Source organism: Bufo bufo, chromosome 7, assembly GCF_905171765.1.
Source record: "Bufo bufo chromosome 7, aBufBuf1.1, whole genome shotgun sequence".
Classification (NCBI taxonomy): domain Eukaryota; kingdom Metazoa; phylum Chordata; class Amphibia; order Anura; family Bufonidae; genus Bufo; species Bufo bufo.
Genome location: NC_053395.1, coordinates 108,981,179 through 109,001,866, shown reverse-complemented (window position 1 = coordinate 109,001,866; position 20,688 = coordinate 108,981,179). Strand labels below are relative to the sequence as shown.

Sequence of the window (20,688 nt, the reverse complement as noted above, 5' to 3'; positions counted from 1 at the left end):
CGCCAAGGTGTTCTCTAAATTGGATTTGAGGGGGACATATAATCTGATAAGAGTCAAGTAAGTGGACGAATGGAAAACGGCCTTTAATACTCCTGAGGGTCATTTTGAGAATCTGGTCATGCCCTTTGGTTTGTCCAATGCTCCTGCGGTTTTTCAACACTTCATCAATGACATCTTTAATCATCTGGTGGGCAGGTTTGTGGTGGTTTATCTGGATTATATTTTAATGTATTCCCCTGATATGGAGACTCTTAACCACTTTCCGTCCGCCCATAGGATATAAACGTCCTATGGGTGGACCTCTATTTCTGAAAGCACGTTTTAAAACGTCCTTTCAGAAATCGCAGCTGCACGCTAATCGTGCAGCTGCTGATCGGGTTGCCCGCTGTCAGTGATAGCAGGGCAACCCAGAGAGAAGGCAGGGACAGTTCCCAGGTGTCCCTGCCCTCTGGATCGCTGCATACACAGTGCTCACCGAGCGCTGTGTATGCAGAGCAGGAAGCGCCGTGCGCTTCCTGTTCCGGCCCGGCGGTCATGTGACCGCCGGGACCGGAGAGTGCAGGAGCTGTCGGGTCTTTCACAGACCTCGATCAGCCCTGCACTGAGGCTGTACAGCGCAGAATTATGCTGTACAGCCTCTCTGGGGGTGCATTTCTTCTGTAACTGGGGCTAATATGTCAGCCCCAGTTACAGGAGAAATCAACAGTGAAAAAGAAAAAGTGAAGCAAATGTCCCCCAAAGGTCTTGTATGACCTTATGGGGGACGAAAAGTGTAAAATAAAAAAAATAAAAAATAAAGGGTTGAAAAAATAAAATAAAAAAAAGTTTCACATGTAAAAAAAAAAAAATTCCCCAAGTAAGGAATAAAAAAAAAAGTAAAAATAGAAAAAATAAAATAAAATAGACATATTTGGTATTGCCGCGTCCGTAAAAACCAGCTCTATAAAAATATCACATGACCTAACCCCTCGGGTGAACACCGTAAAAAAAAAAAAAAAAAAACTGTGTCAAAACAAGCAATTTTTGTCACCTTACATCACAAAAGGTGCAACACCAAGTGATCAAAAACGCGTATGTCCCACAAAATGGTACCAATAAAACAGTCACCTCATCCCGCAAAAAATGAGCCCCTACATAAGAAAATCTCTCAAAAAATAAAAAAAACTATAGCTCTTAGAACATGGAGACACTAAAACATCATTTTTTTGGTTTCAAAAATGCTATTATTGTGTTAAAGTGAAACAAATAAAAAAAGTATACATATTGGGTATTGCCGCGTCCGTAAAAACCAGCTCTATAAAAATATCACATGAGCTAACCCCTCAGATGAACACCGTAAAAAAATACAAAAAAACTGTCAAAACAAGCAATTTTTGTCACCTTGCATCACAAAAGGTTCAACACCAAGTGATCAAAAACGCGTATGTCCCACAAAATGGTACCAATAAAACCGTCACCTCATCCCGCAAAAAATGAGCCCCTACATAAGAAAATCTCTCAAAAAATAAAAAAAACTATAGCTCTCAGAACATGGACACATTAAAACATAATTTTTTTGTTTCAAAAATGCTATTATTGTCTAAAACTTTAATAAATGAGAAAAAGTATACATATTAGGTATCGCCACGTCCGTAACAATCTGCTCTATAAAAATGTCACTTGACTGAACCCCTCAGATGAACGCTGTAAAAATAAATAAATAGAAACTGTGCTAAAACAACCAATTTTTTGGTCACCTTGCCCCATAAAGTGTTATAATGAATGATCAAAAAATCCTATGTACCCAAAAATAGTACTAACAAAACTGGCACCTTATCCCCTAGTTTCCAAAATGGGGTCACTTCTTGGGAGTTTCTACTGTAAGGGTGCATCAGGGGGCTTCAAATGGGACATGGCATCTAAAAACCATGTGGAGTTCCTTTTCTTCTGCGCCCTGCCGTGTGCCCATACAGCAGTTTATGACCAAATGTGGGGTGTTTCTGTAAACCGCAGAATCTGGGTAATAAATATTGAGTTTTGTTTGGCTGTTAACCAACGATGTGTTAAAGAAAAAATTGGATTAAAATGGAAAATCTGCCAAAAAAGTGAAATTTAAAAATTTGATCTCCATTTTCCTTTAATTCTTGTGGAACACATAAAGGGTTAACAAAGTTTGTAAAATCGGTTTTGAATACCTTGAGGGGTGTAGTTTCTACAATGGGGTCATTTATGGGGGTATCCACTATGTAGGCCCCACAAAGTGACTTCAGACCTGAACTGGTCCTTAAAAAGTGGGTTTTGGCAATTTTCTTAAAAATTTGAAGAATTGCTTCTAAACTTCTAAGCCTTCTAACGTCCTAAAAAAATAAAATGACATTTCCAAAATGATGCCAACATAAAGTAGACATATGGGGAATGTTAAGTAATAAATATTTTATAAGGTATCACTTTCTGTTTTAAAAGCAGAGAAATTGAAATTTTGAAAATTGCGAATTTTTCAAATTTTTGGGTAAATTTGGGATTTTTTCATAAATAAAGGTGAAATATTTTGACTCAAATTTATGACTATCATGAAGTACAATGTGTCACGAGAAAACAATCTCTGAATGACTTGGATAAATAAAGGCGTTCCAAAGTTATTACCACATAAAGTGAGATATGTGAGTTTTGTAAAATTAGGCCTGGTCAGGAAGGGGGCAAATGGCCCAGATGGGAAGTGGTTAAGGATCACGTGAGACAGGTCTTACAGATCCTAAGAGAATAAATTGTATGCCAAAATAGAGAAGTGTGTATTTGCGGTCCCTGAAGTGCAATTCCTGGGGTACTCTCATCTTTGGGTTTTCGTATGGATCTGGAAAAAGTCTGTGCTGTGTTGGACTGGGATCGACCCGAAGATCTGAAGGCACTCATGCGATTTTTGGGGTTCACTAACTACTACCGTAAATTTATCTTGAATTACTCAACTCTTGTTAAACCATTAACTGATATGACTAAGAAAGGCGCAGATTTCTCAGTCTGGTCTGAAGAGGCATTGCATGCTTTTTCAGCAATAAAGGAATGTTTTGTTTCTGCTTCTATTCAGGTGCAACCGGATGTGTCACAACCATTTATTGTGGAAGTTGACGCATCAGAGGTAGGGGTTGGAGTAGTCTTGTCGCAGTGTTCTTCTCCTAGCAAATGGCGCCCTTGTGCTTTTTTCTCAAAAAAAATTATCTTCTGCCGAAATAAATTATGATGTAGGTAATAGAGAGTTGTTGGCCATTAAATTGGCTTTTGAAGAGTGGCGTCATTGGTTGGAAGGAGCGATCCATCCTGTTACGGTAACTACTGATTACAAAAATCTGGCCTACCTGCAGTCTGCTAAACGTCTGATCCCAAGGCAGGTTGTTGTTTTTTTACTAGAAACGTCATCCCTCTTCCTTAGCTTTTGAGGCCTAGATTGTTGTCTATTTGTTGTGGTGTGTATTTGGTGTTTTCCCTTAAAGAGGACCTTTCATCGATCCAAACATTGTAAGATAATTATCAGGCTACATAGAGCGGCGCCCAGTGATCTCACTGCACTTATTATCCCTGGGCGCCACTCCATTCGCCCGCTGTGTCCTCCGGTATCTTCACTGAATTGGTTCTATTAGGCGGAGTCTGCCCTGTTTCACCCTCGGCGTTCCTTCTCCCAGGCTGTAGCGCTGTCCAATCGCAGCGCAGAGCTCACAGCCTGGGAGAAGGAACGCCCAGGGAGAAACAGGGCAGACTCCGCCTAGTAGAACCAATTCAGTGAAGATACCGGAGGACACAGCGGGCGAACGGAGCGGTGTCCAGGGATAATAGTAAGTGCAGTGAGATCCCTGGGCGCCTCTCTATGTAGCCTGATAATTATCTTACAATGTTTGGACCGATGAAAGGTCCTCTTTAACCTGTGACACTGCCTTAAAGAAATTTTCTTCAAGGGGTTATCCAGGAAATAATATTGATGACCTATCCACAGGATAGGTCCTCAATATCACATCAACGGGGGCTGCAAGCCCCAGCACGAACCCCACAGACTTGAAAAAAAGAGTACATTGACTCCGAAACGTGTTGTTGCTCATTAATAAAAGATCCTATATCTATCTACTGAGGTCGTGTCCTTGCACCAGAAGGTATCATTTGGTGTACTGCTACAGTACACAAAACTCTCCCCATTGTGTTCCATATCATTCCTCTGGAGAATTGGCTACTCCACCTACGAGGACTGAGAGATACCGGCTGCACCATAAGGTGAGCACAACCATTGATGTCTAACTTTCAAACATTTTTTATCAAACTTACTACCCTATGAGCGCCTTCCCATCTTTTTTCGCCATATTTGAGGTAATAATATTGGAATGTTAGGACCAGTGAAAGGTCCTCTTTAACAGCAATTAGAAAGCATTTACAGAATTGCTTTACAGCAAAGGCCAAAGACACAATAGACTGGAGCTGGCCCTATTGATTTCTATGACACAGTTTTCTAGGCATGCTCTGTGACCTGTACAGAGGTACAAGCAAGAAGTAGATTAAGCTTTGACAATTATCTATTGTGAATGGAGGATCCTATCTTATCTACAGTCGTGGCCAAAAGTTTTGAGAATGACACAAATATTAGTTTTCACAAAGTTTGCTGCTAAACTGCTTTTAGATCTTTGTTTCAGTTGTTTCTGTGATGTAGTGAAATATAATTACACGCGCTTCATACGTTTCAAAGGCTTTTATCGACAATTGCATGACATTTATGCAAAGAGTCAGTATTTGCAGTGTTGGCCCTTCTTTTTCAGGACCTCTGCAATTCGACTGGGCATGCTCTCAATCAACTTCTGGGCCAATTCCTGACTGATAGCAACCCATTCTTTCATAATCACTTCTTGGAGTTTGTCAGAATTAGTGGGTTTTTGTTTGTCCACCCGCATCTTGAGGATTGACCACAAGTTCTCAATGGGATTAAGATCTGGGGAGTTTTGCAGGCCATGGACCCAAAATGTCAACGTTTTGGTCCCCGAGCCACTTAGTTATCACTTTTGCCCTATGGCACGGTGCTCCATCGTGCTGGAAAATGCATTGTTCTTCACCAAACTGTTGTTGGATTGTTGGAAGAAGTTGCTGTTGGAGGGTGTTTTGGTACCATTCTTTATTCATGGCTGTGTTTTTGGGCAAAATTGTAAGTGAGCCCACTCCCTTGGATGAGAAGCAACCCCACACATGAATGGTTTCAGGATGCTTTACTGTTGGCATGACATAGGACTGATGGTAGCGCTCACCTTTTCTTCTCCGGACAAGCCTTTTTCCAGATGCCCCAAACAATCGGAAAGAGGCTTCATCGGAGAATATGACTTTGCCCCAGTCCTCAGCAGTCCATTCACCATAATTTCTGCAGAAGATCAATCTGTCCCTGATGGTTTTTTTTGGGGAGAAGTGGCTTCTTTGCTGACCTTCTTGACACCAGGCCATCTTCCAAAAGTCTTCGCCTCACTGTGCGTGCAGATGCGCTCACACCTGCCTGCTGCCATTCCTGAGCAAGCTCTGCACTGGTGGCACTCCGATCCCGCAGCTGAATCCTCTTTAGGAGACGTTCCTGGCGCTTGCTGGACTTTCTTGGATGCCCTGAAGCCTTCTTAATAAGAATTGAACCACTTTCCTTGAAGTTCTTGATGATCCTATAAATTGTTGATTGAGGTGCAATCTTAGTAGCCACAATATCCTTGCCTGTGAAGCCATTTTTATGCAACGCAATGATGGCTGCACGCATTTCTTTGCAGGTCACCATGGTTAACAATGGAAGAACAATGATTTCAAGCATCACCCTCCTTTTAACATGTCGTCTGCCATTTTAACCCAATCAGCCTGACATAATGATCTCCAGCCTTGTGCTCGTCAACATTCTCACCTGAGTTAACAAGACGATTACTGAAATGATCTCAGCAGGTCCTTTAATGACAGCAATGAAATGCAGTGAAAAGTTTTTTGGGGGCTTAAGTTAATTTTCATGGCAAAGAAGGACTATGCAATTCATCTGATCACTCTTCATAACATTCTGGAGTATATGCAAATTGCTATTATAAAAACTTAAGCAGCAACTTTTCCAATTTCCAATACTTTTGGCCACGACTGTATACACAGAGGTGACATATGCCATTCTAAACCTGCCTGTAATGATAAGTAGATAACTGTAGTAAAGTGATCTGACAAAGAAGTGGTGCCAAAACTGCTGGGGTTTTTGTTTAACCCTTTCAGGACTAAGCCATTTTTCACCTTTCTTCCCAGGCCATTTTTAGCAAATCTGACGTGTCACATTATGTGGTAATAACTTTAAAACGCTTTTACTTATCCAGGCCCTTCTGAGATCGTTTTCTCGTCACATATTGTACTTCATAACAGTGGTAAAATTGAGTCAAAAAATTTCATTTATATTTATAAAAAAAATACCAAATTTACCCAAAAATTTGAAAAACTATCAAATTTCCAAATTTCTATACTCTTATAATATATAGTAATAACTCCAAAAATAGTTACTACTGTACATTCCCCATATGTCTACTTCATGTTTGGATCATTTTGTGAATGCCATTTTATTTTTTGGGGACGTTATAAGGCAAATCTTGAAATTTTTCTGAAAATTTTCAAAACCCACTTTTTGAGGACCAGTTCAGGTCTGAAGTCACTTTGTGAGGCTTACATAGAAACCACCAAAAAATTACTCTATTTTAGAAACTACACCCCTCAAGGTATTCAAAACTGATTTTACAAACTTTGTTAACCCTTTAGGTGTTCCACAATAATTAATGGAAAATGGAGATGAAATTTCAGAATTTCACTTTTTTTAGCAGATCTTCCATTTTAATAAAAAAATATTCTGCTACCAAAGCAAGGGTTAACAGTCAAACAAAACTCAATATGTACTGCCCTTTTTCTGTAGTTTACAGAAACACCCAATATGTAGTTGTAAACTGCTATACGGGTACACGGCAGGGCACAGAAGGAAAGGAGCGCCATATGGTTTTTGGAAGGCAGATTACACTGGGATAATTTTAAGCTGCCATGTGACATTTGAAGACCCCCTGATGCACCCCTAGAGTAGAAACTCCAAAAAAATTACCCAATTTTAGAAACTACGGGATAAAGTGGCAGTTTTGGTACTATTTTAGGGTACATATGAATTTTGGTTGCTCTATATTACACTATAGCTATTTTGGCACAGTTTTTATCTTTTGTTATTTACACTGTTCATCTGACAAGTAAGATAATGCAGAATTTTTATAGAGCAGATTGTTACGGACGCGGCAATACCTAATATGTATACTTTTATTTATTTATTTGTTTTACACCATAACAGCATTTTTTAATTAAAAAAAAGCATGTTTCAGTGTCTCCATATTCTGAGAGCCCTAGTTTTTTTGATCGCTTGGTATTACACTTTTTGTGATGTAAGGTGACAAAAAAATGTTGAGGGGTTAGGTCATGTGATATTTTTATAGAGGAAGTCGTTACGGACGTGGAAATACCTAATATGTATACTTTTTTTTATTTGTGTAAGTTTTGCACAATGATATAATTTTTGAAACAAAAAAGAAAAATCAGTGCCTCCCTAGTCTGAGAGCCATAGTTTTTTTCAGTTTTTGGGTGATTGTCTTAGGTAGGGTACCATTTTTGCAGGATGAAAGAATGGTTTGATTGGCACTATTTTGGGGTGCATATTACTTTTTGATCACTTGCTATTACATTTTTTGTGATGTAAGGTGACAAACAATGGCTTATTTTACACTGTTTTTTTTTAAATGCCGGTGTTCACCTGAGGGGTTAGGTCATGTGGTATTTTTATAGAGGAGGTCGTTACGGACGTGGCAATACCTAAAATGTCTCTTTTTTTTTATTTTTACATTTAACACAATAAAAGCATTTTTGAAACAAAAAAAAATCATGTTTTAGTGTCTCCATAGTCTGAAAGCCATAGTTTTTTTTATTTTTTGGGCGATTGTCTTAGGTAGGGGCTCCTTATTTGCGGGATGAGGTGATGATCAGATTGGTCTTATTTTGGGGGGCATATGCCTTTTTGATCGCTTGGTGTTGCACTTTTAGTGATGTAGTGATGTTTTTTTTTAGCACAGTTTTTATTTTATTTTTCTGACGGTTTTCACCTCAGGGGTTAGGTCATGTGATATTTTTATAGAGCCAGTCGATACGGACGCGCAAGCTCTCTCACAAGCTCTCCCGGAAGGCAGTCACGATACCTAAGGAAGGCATCGGGCTGCCTTCCCTCCCATCGGGTTCCCGTCACAGCAGCGCGGGGACCCGATGGCTGCTTCCTCCCTGCACGGACATTGCACTGACGGCGGCCATGCAGGAGTTAATGCGTCGGCATCGGTAAATTAACCGATGTTTGCGCATACAGCAGGGTCCGGCTATCAGTGACTGCCGGACCCCTGCCACTGGTCGGGCGGGCGCAGCTCCTGCACCCTCCCGATCAGCGCACTGTACATGTACGGCACTGGGCGTTAAGTCACGTCCAGTTGCACCATACATTTACGGCGCTGGGCGTTAAGGGGTTAAAGAGGAACTGTCACCAGAAAATGAAATGCAATCTGAAAGCAACAAGTTTTAAATCGGGAAAAGCAGAGCAAATTGATAAATAGTTTTGTGGGAAAAGATTCAGTAAAACCTGTAATTTATACATTTATATTTCTGCTTTTTCAACGTCCTGTGAATATTTATCTGTACAGAGGGAGTGTTCTGCCGTCGGGACTTTATTTTCCGACTTGCATAATTGAAACCAGGTGGATCCGTTATGCTTGCCCATAGACTTCTATTATGATCAAAACAGAATGCCTCTTAAAGGCTTCCGTTTTGCATTCCGTTTACAAATTCCATTATATTCCGTTATAAACGGAACCTATAACAGAATGCCATAATGCAAGTGCGAACCCACCCTAACTGTAACATTTGGTGGAGGAGAGATAACAGTATGCAATGTTTTTATAGGGTTAAAGCTAGGCCAGTGAAGTATGAATACTACAGTGTTCAGACATTTTAAACAATTGCATGCTTCCAACTCTGTAGCAGCATTTTGGTGAATGACCTTACCTGCTTCACCATGAATGTGCCCTGTGCAAAAAATTTGGTCTATAAACCTATGTGGTTTAAAATGTGAAGGAATTTAGTGGGCTGCAGAGCGCTCTGTCCACAACCCAGTTAAATTCCTTTTGGCGATGACTTGGAACATCGACTGCGAAAACAGGCCTTCTCATACAAAATCTGGGCTTTTTTGGCTGAATGGGCACAGATTCCACAAACACTCTCTAAAATCTTGTCAGATACCTCCCCAGGAGAATAGAGGCTGTCATATGGCCAACCCCATATAATCACCTGTGGTTTTTTAACTGTGCATATTTTTGTCTAACTAACTACATATGTATATAACATAAGACAAAAACAAGTACAATAAACATTAAATAAATAAAAGATTGGTGCAGAGGAAGTGAGGTCCACAAGTGCTTGCACTTTACAAAGGAAGGGAAAAGGACACGGTAGGTGAAGCCAGAAGCTTCCACTATCGTAGTGTAGTGGAAGCAGGGTTTTTGTATGTTGTAGACTTTTCTGAAGAGGGGTATTTCAGGTCACTTTTGAAGGAAGGTTTCAAAGGTGGGGAAGATTCTAAAGGTCATAAGGATTGGAAAGTACAGATTAGAAGATAATGCTGGAATGTATAGAGGGGGCGGGCTAGGGACTGTATTGTATGACATTGTTAGTATTTTTACCCTATTAAAGGGTTGTCTCATCTTGCAGTTACTAAGATGAGGCAAAGTCATACGGTTGCAAGCTGTTTAAGTAGCTCTTATTGTTCCTTTAAAGGGAACCTGTCATGTGGATATTTGATTATAATCTAACTAATTATATACAATCATTAACTACTAAAAAGTGCCTTAGATGTATTCACTTACTCGTGTGACAGATGGTTATCTCATAATATACACACAAAGATGCCACATGCCGCATGCTAATGAGCTGATTTGATTCCAGCGTGATGTCATTGAGTCCAGCGTTTAATTAATTAACAGCTATAGCCACTCCCCTGCCCACCTGCTGCTGATTCATATGGAAAATAAATGTCAATCAGCAGCAGGTGGGTGGGGAGAGTCAGGAGCTCATGAATATTCAGGACTCATCATTATGAGCTGGAGCTTTTCAATGCAAGATGTTGGCAGATTGACTGGGTCAATTAAAGAAAGTGACCCAGCATTTTGCTAAAAGAATCAGTCACTTATTTATGTTGCCCTTAGATAGGACACCATAAAACTGGTGACAGGTTCCCTTTAAGAACCGTGCCAATTTTCATTTTTGCATTTTCATTTTTTCTTCCCTGCCTTCTGAGACTCTTATGAGGGCTTATTTTTTGTAGAACAAATTGTATTCCGTTTCACTTACTTTATCTTGTATTGAAAAATGCGCTAAAATGACATGACAATCTTAATCTACTGGTCAGTACATTGTGGCAATACCAAATTTATATAGTATTTGGTTTTACGGCTTTAAAAAAAAAAACTTAGAAAAAATACATTTCTTTGCATCTCCATATTCTGTCACCGATAACTTTTTTGTGTTTTCATCTACAGATCTGTGTGAGAGAGGGCTTGTTTTTTTATGTTTGTTTTTACAATTTTGGGATACATATAGCTTTTTAATCCTTTTATTAGGAAGGGGCACCAGGTTAATACCCATTTTTCTGATGACAGAAACCCTTTAAGGTTGGAAAAAGACAAAAGTCCATCAAGTCCAACCTGTAATCCTGCTATATTGATTCACAGAACAAATCCATTCCGTGAATCAATATAGATTAGACCAATGTCCATCTTCCTTTTAAAAATGGACTTTTATTTTTTTTCTGTTATGGCATTCACTGCGCAAGAAAAATATTTTTATATTTTAATACTTTAGGCATTTTTGGATGTGGCAGTACCAATTATGGGTAGTTTTTATTGTTTATTTTTATATGTTACCTTGGGAAAGGGGGTGATTTGAATTTTTATTATGTTTTTTCTGTTTGAACAGTGTTTCACTGTAAGTTTTAGTCCCCATAGGGAACTTGAGTATGCAATCCTCTGATCACTTGTACAATAGACTGCAAAAAAATACTATTGTAGTCTATGGGACTGAGATTTTTTTACAGACGGCCTGTCAAGCCTCCAAGCTGCTATAACAACTGATCAGAGCCTCACTATTTAGGAGAACAAAGTGTGCCCCCTCCCTCTAACTGCTCAGATGATGCAGTCACTATGGACCTGAGGATTTAAATGATAGATTGGAATTATCTCTGCGTTTGGTTGTTGGAGCCAGGTGCCAGCTGATGACCCCGCTCCATACACCTCTCTTACCCTGCTGACATACTATTACATTAGTGGTCAAAATGGGGTTAAACTGAATTCACTGCTCAATGGATACCCAATGAAGGAATTGGCAGTGGTGGGACAAGGGGAGAAGTCTATTAACTAGGGATAAGAGTTTAGGGTAGATTAAAGGGGAGAAAGATTAAGGGGAAGCCACAGGATGTTGGGGGGGAGTAATATGCACTAATATTTAATAATACATTAATATGTAATAATGCTAATACTAATGCACTAATATGTAATAATGCAATAATATATAGTAATATGCAGTCAATGAGGCGTATTAGTATTTTGTTGACCTGTGACTTGCTGTTTAGGAAAGAGTTGATTTGAGAAATGTTTTTGAGGTGGAGGTGGTAAAGGCTTAGATGTGCAATTTGTAAGACAAGGCTGAATGAAAGGTTATTCCAAGGCAGCAGACTTGTGAAACAGTAGAAAGCAGGATATATTTGAGTAGGGGTCTCAGGATAGAGTCTCAAGAGAGAGGGGGTTAGACGAGGAAGCTTGCAAGTGGGAGAAAGTAAATATTGTGTTAGTGAGGTACAAGGAGATCCAGGAAAAGGCCAAGTCTTGACCAATTATTTGGTATGGCCTCCAAAATGACTGACAGTGATTGCAAATTAAAGATGTCTCATGAAGACATGCCCTGGTAAAGTTAAAGCTTATAATTTTGTGGAAGCTGTAATCTAAGCCTTTTGTAAATAAATATATTTTCCAATTTTTTAAGTCCATATTTTGCTTATTTTTATAATGTGTTATATTTATGTTATATGGCCCAAAAACCTTTTCTATAATGGGAATTCATAATTTTAGATTTTTTTTAATCATGCTTATTTTTCTTTGTATATGTTTGCAGCAAGAATTAAATTTGTTTATTTTCAAAGTTATAGATGCAAACTCCAACAACAGTGAAAAACCTACTGAAGATGTTCAACTCATGGGAGAGAAAAGTGTTGTGGCAACTGGAACTTCAGAAACGTCTATATGTAGTAAAAAAATTACAGAGCCTTTTCGCACATTCCGAAATGGATGGGTTGCATACTACAACCAATCAGTGTTTTGGGCTGGCATGGGTCTTGCTTTCCTTTACATGACTGTCCTTGGCTTTGACTGTATCACCACTGGGTATGCTTACACACAAGGACTAAGTGGCTCTCTTCTCAGTATCCTTATGGGTGCATCTGCCATTTCTGGAATTATTGGAACTCTGGCATTTACCTGGCTCAGAAAAAGATGTGGTCTAATTCGTACTGGATTCATTTCAGGCATAGCTCAAGTCAGCAGCCTTGTCCTATGTGTGGTCTCAGTCTTTATGCCTGGAAGTCCATTGGATCTTACTGTTTCTCCATTTCAAGACATTGGTACTCGCTTTCTTGAAGGAGAGCCCTTACCTACAGTATCTCCAGGTGGTGTTCTCCAAGAGTCCTTCACAATCGGCATACAAAATATCTGGAATAACTCCAGCTCAGCAACCAGTAAACCAGATGTTTCAAGTCCATTGACCTCAGTCAGTTTTCTTTTTGCTGGAGTTATTGCAGCTAGAGTAGGTAAGTTCAATTGGTTGTAAGTTTTTAAACTAAAATTCACATTTTAAATGAGATTTCTTGGTTTTAGTCAAAGGTATATACAGACAAAAGCATCCTTTGTAGTAGTAAGGTTGATTATAGGTTGTATTGGTGCTTGTATTTTACATTTTATCAATTCACACTTTTAAGTCTACTATAGAACTAAACTGTTAAGTATTTGATCTTAAGATTAATTGCTTATTTGGTGTACATCCTTATGTTAGATTTCCATCAGTGATTTTAAGCCAAAACCAGGTGCGGCTCTAAACACAGAACAGGAGCAGATCTTTCCCTTATATCTTATGTCTGTGAAGGCTCGACTTCTGGTTTTGGCTCACAATCATTGATTGAAATCACTGACCAAACACTTAAATGTGAATGAAGCTTTACATGTGGAAACCACTCTTAGCCTTGCATATCTTTGAAGAATCTTATTCGATCACCTGTAACTTGAACGTCTTAAGGAAGTTTTCTGTGATTTTTATATTTATGGCCTATCAATATCAGATCGACAAGGGTCTGTCACCCAGAAATAAACACTAGAACTACACAGTTCTGTCCATTACATTAAAGGGTGTCTGTCATCAGAAAAATGGGTATTAACCTGGCTGACATTAGCGATGTGCTAATGTCAGCTGAACATAACTATATTAGTCCCATGTCACTATGTGCCACCATTATTTAGAAAAACTAACTTTTATAATATGCAAATGAGCCTCTAGGAGCACCTGCTTCTAGAGGCTCAGTTCGCTTACCTCTTTCCACGCCCTTCTACACTTGATTGACGGGCCCAGGGCAGCGTTGGTCTCCTGTCTGCTGGGGAAATCTCTCGCCAGCGCAGGCGCAGTGAGGGAAGGACGTTCGCCGGGAGCCGGCTTCCTCACTGCAATGTATTCATCACAGCCGCAGTGAGGAAGACGGCTGTCGGCGAATGTCCTTCCCTCACTGCGCCTGTGCCGAATACTGAACAGGACGGCACAGGAGCGAGATTACCCGGCAGACAGGAGACCAACGCTGCCCTGGCCCTGTCAATCAAGTGTAGAAGGGTGTGGAAAGAGGTAAGCGAACAAATCCTTTAGGAGCAGGTGCAACGCTCCTCCTGCTCCTAGAGGCTCATTTGCATACTATAAAAGTTTGTTTTTCTAAATAACGGCACATAGTGACATGGGACTAATATAGTTATGTTCAGCTGACATTAGCACATCGCTAATGTCAGCCAGGTTAATACCCATTTTTCTGATGACAGAAACCCTTTAAGGTTGGAAAAAGACAAAAGTCCATCAAGTCCGACCTGTTATCCTGCTATATTAATTCACGGAAAAATCCCTAGATCAATGTCCATCAGGGCCAAAGGGAAAGGGTGTGTAGAACAAGATTTCTATACATTTTCATAAGCCTCAATGTTATTTTGAATTCAAGTCATCTAAATCTTTTTTTGAAGCCATTCACAGCCCTTACTGTAAAGATTGCTTGTCGCTTCTTATGACTGAATCTTTCTTCCTCCAGGCAAGGGCGTGGCCCCTTGTTTTTTGAGGGGGGTTAACACAGAATAGCTTCCCTTGATATTTTTTGTATGGTCCATTTTATATATTTGTACAGGTTAATCCCCCCTCCCCCTTAGACATCTTTTTTCAAGGCTAAACAAATTCAGTTCATTGAAATTTTGCTCATGACTAAGTTCTTCCAGGCCCTTTATGAGTTTAGTTGCTCCCCTCTTTTTTTTTTCAAACTCCAGTCCATCCTTTTTATAGACTGGTGCCCAGAACGGAAACGAGTATTCTAGGTGAGGCCGCACCAATGCTTTGCATAGTGGAAATATTACATCCCTGTCCCGGGAGTCCATATCTCTTTTAATACAAGACAAAATTCTGTTGGCCTCAGCTGACTGGCATTGCATGCTGTTATTTAGTCTATGATCTACTAATACACCCAGATCCTTCTCAACAAGTGGCTCTTCCAGTTTTACCCCCCCACCCCCAGGACATATTCTGCATGCAGATTATTAGGCCCCAAGTGCATGACTTTACATTTATCTATTTTGAACCTCATTTGCCAAGTGGAGGCCCAAACAGTAAGTTTGTCCAAGTCAGATTGTAACTTATTAACCTCTTAAGGACATAGGGCGTACAGGTACGCCCTTGTGCCCTGGTACTTAAGGACACAGGGCGTACAGGTACGTCCTATGTATTTCCGATCACTGCCGTGCGGCTGGCAGTGATCGGAACCCGGTGCCTGCTCAAATCATTGAGCAGGCACCTAGGCTAAATGCGCGGGGGGGTCCCGTGACCCCCCCATGTCGGCGATTGCGGCAAACCGCAGGTCAATTCAGACCTGCGGTTTGCTGCGATTTCTGCAGTTTCTGGTCCCTGCGGTCCCTGACCGCGGGGATCAGAAACTTTATATGTCTAAAAAAAGTTTTATTCACCCCCCCCTGCACCCCCGAATGATTTTTATGGTGGCGGGAGGTGCAGGGGGAGGGTTGCGGGCGGTGTGGGCGGTGCGGGAGGCGGGCGGTGCGGCAGGCGGGATCGCGATCCCCCGCCCGCCTCCCCTTGTATAATCGTTGGTCTCTAGTGGGGATACCAGGGTGCCAGCACATTGCTGGCACCCTGGTATAAACGGCTGACATCTGCGATGCGATGTCAGCCGTTTAACCCTTTCCATACAGCGGTCCGTACGGACCGCTGTATGGAAAAGGTTACCAGCGCAGGGAGCTCCCTCCCTCTCCCATCGGGGGGCTGCTGTGCCTTTGCAGCCCCCCGATGGGGAGGGAGAGAGCCCCCAGAGAGCCCCCCGAGAGATCCCCTCCTTACCCTTCCCCGTCTGCGAAGTTCTGAGCAGACGGGGAAGGTTCCCATGGCAACAGGACGCCTCTCAGGCGTCCTGCTGTCCATGGTGCTGAACAGATCTGTGCTGAAAGCATAGATCTGTTCAGTGTAAGTAAAATACAGTACAGAACAATATATATTGTTCTGTACTGTATTATACAGACATCAGACCCACTGGATCTTCAAGAACCAAGTGGGTCTGGGTCAAAAAAAGTGAATAAAAGTGAAAAAAAAGTAAAAATCAAAAAACACATTTATCACTGATAAAAAATGAAAAAAATTAAATTCCCTACACATGTTTGGTATCGCCGCGTCCGTAACGACCTGATCTATAAAACGGTCATGTTACTTTACCCGAACGGTGAACACCATAAAAATAAAAAATAAAAAACTATGATGAAATTGAAATTTTGCCCACCTTACTTCCCAAAAAAGGTAATAAAAGTGATCAAAAAAGTCGCATGTACGCCAAAATTGTAACAATCAAACCGTCATCTCATCCCGCAAAAATCATACCCTACCCAAGATAATCGCCCAAAAACTGAAAAAGCTATGGCTCTTAGACTATGGAAACACTAAAACATGATTTTTTTTGTTTCAAAAATGAAATCATTGTGTAAAACTTACATAAATAAAAAAAAAGTATACATATTAGGTATCGCCGCGTCCGTATCGCCCGGCTCTATAAAAATATCACATGATCTAACCCCTCAGATGACCACCGTAAAAAAATAAAAATAAAACCGGTGTAAAAAAAGCCATTTTTTGTCATCTTACGTCACAAAAAGTGTAATAGCAAGCAATCAAAAAGTCATATGCACCCCAAAATAGATGCCAATCAAACCGTCATCTCATCCCGCAAAAAATGAGACCCTACTTAAGATAATCGCCCAAAAACTGAAAAAACTATGGCTCTTAGACTATGGAGACACTAAAACATTTTTTTGGTTTTAAAAATGAAATCATTGTGTAAAACTTACATAAATAAAAAAAATTGTATACATATTAGGTATCGCCGCGTCCGTGACAACCTGCTCTATAAAATTACCACATGATCTAACCTGTCAGATGAATGTTGTAAATAACAAAAAAAAAAACGGTGCCAAAAAAGCTATTTCTTGTTACCTTGCCGCACAAAAAGTGTAATATAGAGCAACCAAAAATCATATGTACCCTAAACTAGTACCAACAAAACTGCCACCCTATCCCGTAGTTTCTAAAATGGGGTCACTTTTTTGGAGTTTCTACTCTAGGGGTGCATCAGGGGGGCTTCAAATGGGACATGGTGTCAAAAAACCAGTCCAGCAAAACCTGCCTTCCAAAAACCGTATGGTGTTCCTTTCCTTCTGCGCCCTGCCGTGTGCCCGTACAGCGGTTTACGACCACATATGGGGTGTTTCTGTAAACTACAGAATTAGGGCCATAAATATTGAGTTTGGTTTGGCTGTTGACCCTTGCTTTGTAACTGGAAAAAAAATATTAAAATGGAAAATCTGCCAAAAAAGTGAAATTTTGAAATTGTATCTCTATTTTCCATTAAATCTTGTGCAACACCTAAAGGGTTAACAAAGTTTGTAAAATCAGTTTTGAATACCTTGAGGGGTGTAGTTTCTTAGATGGGGTCACTTTTATGGAGTTTATAATCTAGGGGTGCATCAGGGGGGCTTCAAATGGGACATGGTGCCAAAAAAACAGTCCAGCAAAATCAGCCCTCCAAAAACCAAACGGCGCACCTTTCACTCTACGCCCCGCTGTGTGCCCGTACAGTAGTTTACGGCCACATATGGGGTGTTTCTGTAAACAGCAGAGTCAGGGCAATAAAGATACAGTCTTGTTTGGCTGTTAACTCTTGCTTTGTTAGTGGAAAAAATGGGTTAAAATGGAAAATTAGGCAAAAAAATGAAATTCTCAAATTTCATCCCCATTTGCCAATAACTCTTGTGCAACACCTAAAGGGTTAACGACGTATGTAAAATCAGTTTTGAATACCTTGAGGGGTGTAGTTTCTTAGATGGGGTCACTTTTAGGGAGTTTCTCCTCTAGGGGTGCATCAGGGGGGCTTCAAATGGGACATGGTGTAAATAAACCAGTCCATAAAAATCTGCCTTCCAAAAACCATACGGCGCACCTTTCCCTCTACGCCCCGCTGTGTGGCCGTACAGTAGTTTACGGCCACATATGGGGTGTTTCTGTAAACGGCAGAGTCAGGGCAATAAAGATACAGTCTTGTTTGGCTGTTAACCCTTGCTTTGTTAGTGGAAAAAATGGGTTAAAATGGAAAATTAGACAAAAAAATGAAATTCTCAAATTTCATCCCCATTTGCCAATAACTCTTGTGCAACACCTAAAGGGTTAACGACGTATGTAAAATCAGTTTTGAATACCTTGAGGGGTGTAGTTTCTTAGATGGGGTCATTTTTGGGTGGTTTCTATTATGTAAGCCTCGCAAAGTGACTTCAGACCTGAACTGGTCCCTAAAAATTTAGTTTTTGTAAATTTCTGAAAAATTTCAAGATTTGCTTCTAAACTTCTAAGCCTTATAACATCCCCAAAAAATAAAATATCATTCCCAAAACAATTCTAACATGAAGTAGACATATGGGGAATGTAAAGTCATCACAATTTTTGGGGGTATTACTATGTATTACAGAAGTAGAGAAACTGAAACTTTGAAATTTGCTAAATTTTTCCAAATTTTTGTTAAATTAGGTATTTTTTGGTGCAAAAAAAAAAAATTTTTTTACTTCATTTTACCAGTGTCATGAAGTACAATATGTGACGAAAAAACAATCTCAGAACGGCCTGGATAAGTCAAAGCGTTTTAAAGTTATCAGCACTTAAAGGGACTCTGGTCAGATTTGCAAAAAATGGCCTGGTCCTAAGGTGTAAAAAGGCTGTGTCCTTAAGGGGTTAACATCTTCCATAGACTGTACCGTATTGCAAAGTTTGGGGTCATCTGCAAAAATAGAAACAGCACTATTAATCCCATCCTCTGTCATCAATGAATAAATTAAATAATAGCAGACCCAGCACAGAACCTTGGGGTACACAATTTATAACCGGGGACCAATTAGAGTAGGAATCATTGACCACAACTCTTTGGATACGATCGTAAAGCTCATTTTCAATCCAATTACAAATTATATTTTTTAAACCGATAGACCTCAATTTACCGAATAGGCGTCCATGTAGGACAATATCAAATGAATTTGCAAAGTCCAAAAACACTATTGACAGCCTTCCTGATGTCCAGGCTTCTACTCACCTCCTCATAAAAACAAAATCAGGTTAGTTTGACAGCTTCTGTTCTTAGTAAAACCATGTTGGCTATGACTTATTATATTATTGTCAGTTACATAATCCGGTGTGTAGTCCCGTAGAAGGCTCTCAAACATTTTTCACCATTTTTCACCTTTTTGAAAATGGGTACCACATTCTGTAAATATTATGAACGGAGGCAAAGCAATAACTGAGACCAAAAGAACCAAACCAATATCCCCACAGAGAATGAGGACACCACTCATATAAAATATATATGTAGCTTTATTACCATAATACATGTGATAATAATAATACAATAACACAAGGCACATGTTCATGGGAGGAAGGGATGCAGCAGTCCCCACCCTCACATGTACAGTTCTGACAGGGAAACAGACCAGGACATCAAAGGTGCTGAGCCACACTCTGGTAGATCATATGCAAAATTAACCAGTGACATATAGCAAAGTGCATATCTTAAATTAATATGGTATAATCTGCCACCTATGCTGTGTCTACCAGCCCATAAAGAAAATGGTGGCCAGCCTGCAATGATAAACGAAGGCTAGGTCACAAGTATAGGATGTAAATAGAGCGAGGACACGACACGGTAGCATATCAAAAAGTAAATAACAACCACATGAGAACTGTAGATGAAAATAGGAATGCACTAGTTACCCATAGTTTGTGGAAGCATCGGATGCCTGGACTGAGCTGTACCTCGACGCGCGTTTCGCCAGGAAAGGCGCATCAAGGTACAGCTCAGGCCAGGCATCCGGTGCTTCCACAAGCTATGGGTAACTACTGCATTCCTATTTTCATCTACAGTTTTCTCATTTGGTTGTTATTTACTTTTTGATATGCTACCGTGTCGTGTCCTCGCTCTATTTACATCCTATACTTGTGACCTAGCCTTTGTTTATCATTGCAGGCTGGCCACCATTTTCTTTATGGGCTGGTAGACACGGCATAGGTGGCAGCTTATATCATATTAATTTAAGATATGCACTTTGCTATATGTCACTCTGGTTAATTTTACATATAATCTACCAGAGTGTGGCTCAGCACCTTTGATGTCCTGGTCTGTTTCCCTGTCAGAACGGTACATGTGAGGGTGGGGACTGCTGCTCCGATACACGGGGCGTCCCTTCCTCCCATGACCATGTGCCTTGTGTTATTGTATTATTATTATCTCATGTATTAATAAAGCTACATATATTTTATGAGTGGTTTCCTCATTCTCTGTGGGGTTATTGGTTTGGTTCTTTTGGTCTCTGTTATTTACGCTAGACTCCAGTGTATTGCATGCACTCTGTCGGAGTTCTCTGATTGGTCAGTCTAAGCAAAGCAATAACTGAACTGAACTCCTTTAGAACTCTAGGGTGTATTCCATCTTGACCTGGGGCCTTGTTCACTTTAAAAAAAAAATTGTATATTAAGGACCATATCTACAGTCAATTAGTTTAGTATGTTATTTGAGGTATTTACCCCAGTGGCACCACACTCATGAGATGCCCTCTCTTTTGTATATACAGAGCTAAAAACCCATTTAGGAGCTCTGCCATCTCTTGATTCCCAGTGACCTCATTTAGGGGCCCTCCATGTTCTGACCTTGTTTTTTTTTTTGTTTTTTTTTTGTATTTATGTATTTGAAGAATGTGTTCTTAC

General features: G+C 40.1%; 1 protein-coding gene across 3 annotated transcripts in view; it reads left to right on the top strand.

Annotated features, from left to right (window-relative positions):
* SLC40A1 (solute carrier family 40 member 1) overlaps positions 1–20,688 on the top strand; it is a 267,848-nt gene that overhangs the window by 213,874 nt on the left and 33,286 nt on the right. For all 3 annotated transcript variants that reach the window (XM_040439740.1, XM_040439738.1, XM_040439739.1), the window contains one exon: positions 12,251–12,913. In XM_040439740.1, coding sequence (XP_040295674.1) covers positions 12,251–12,913 — 663 coding nt within the window. The remainder of the gene's footprint in view (positions 1–12,250; positions 12,914–20,688) is intronic.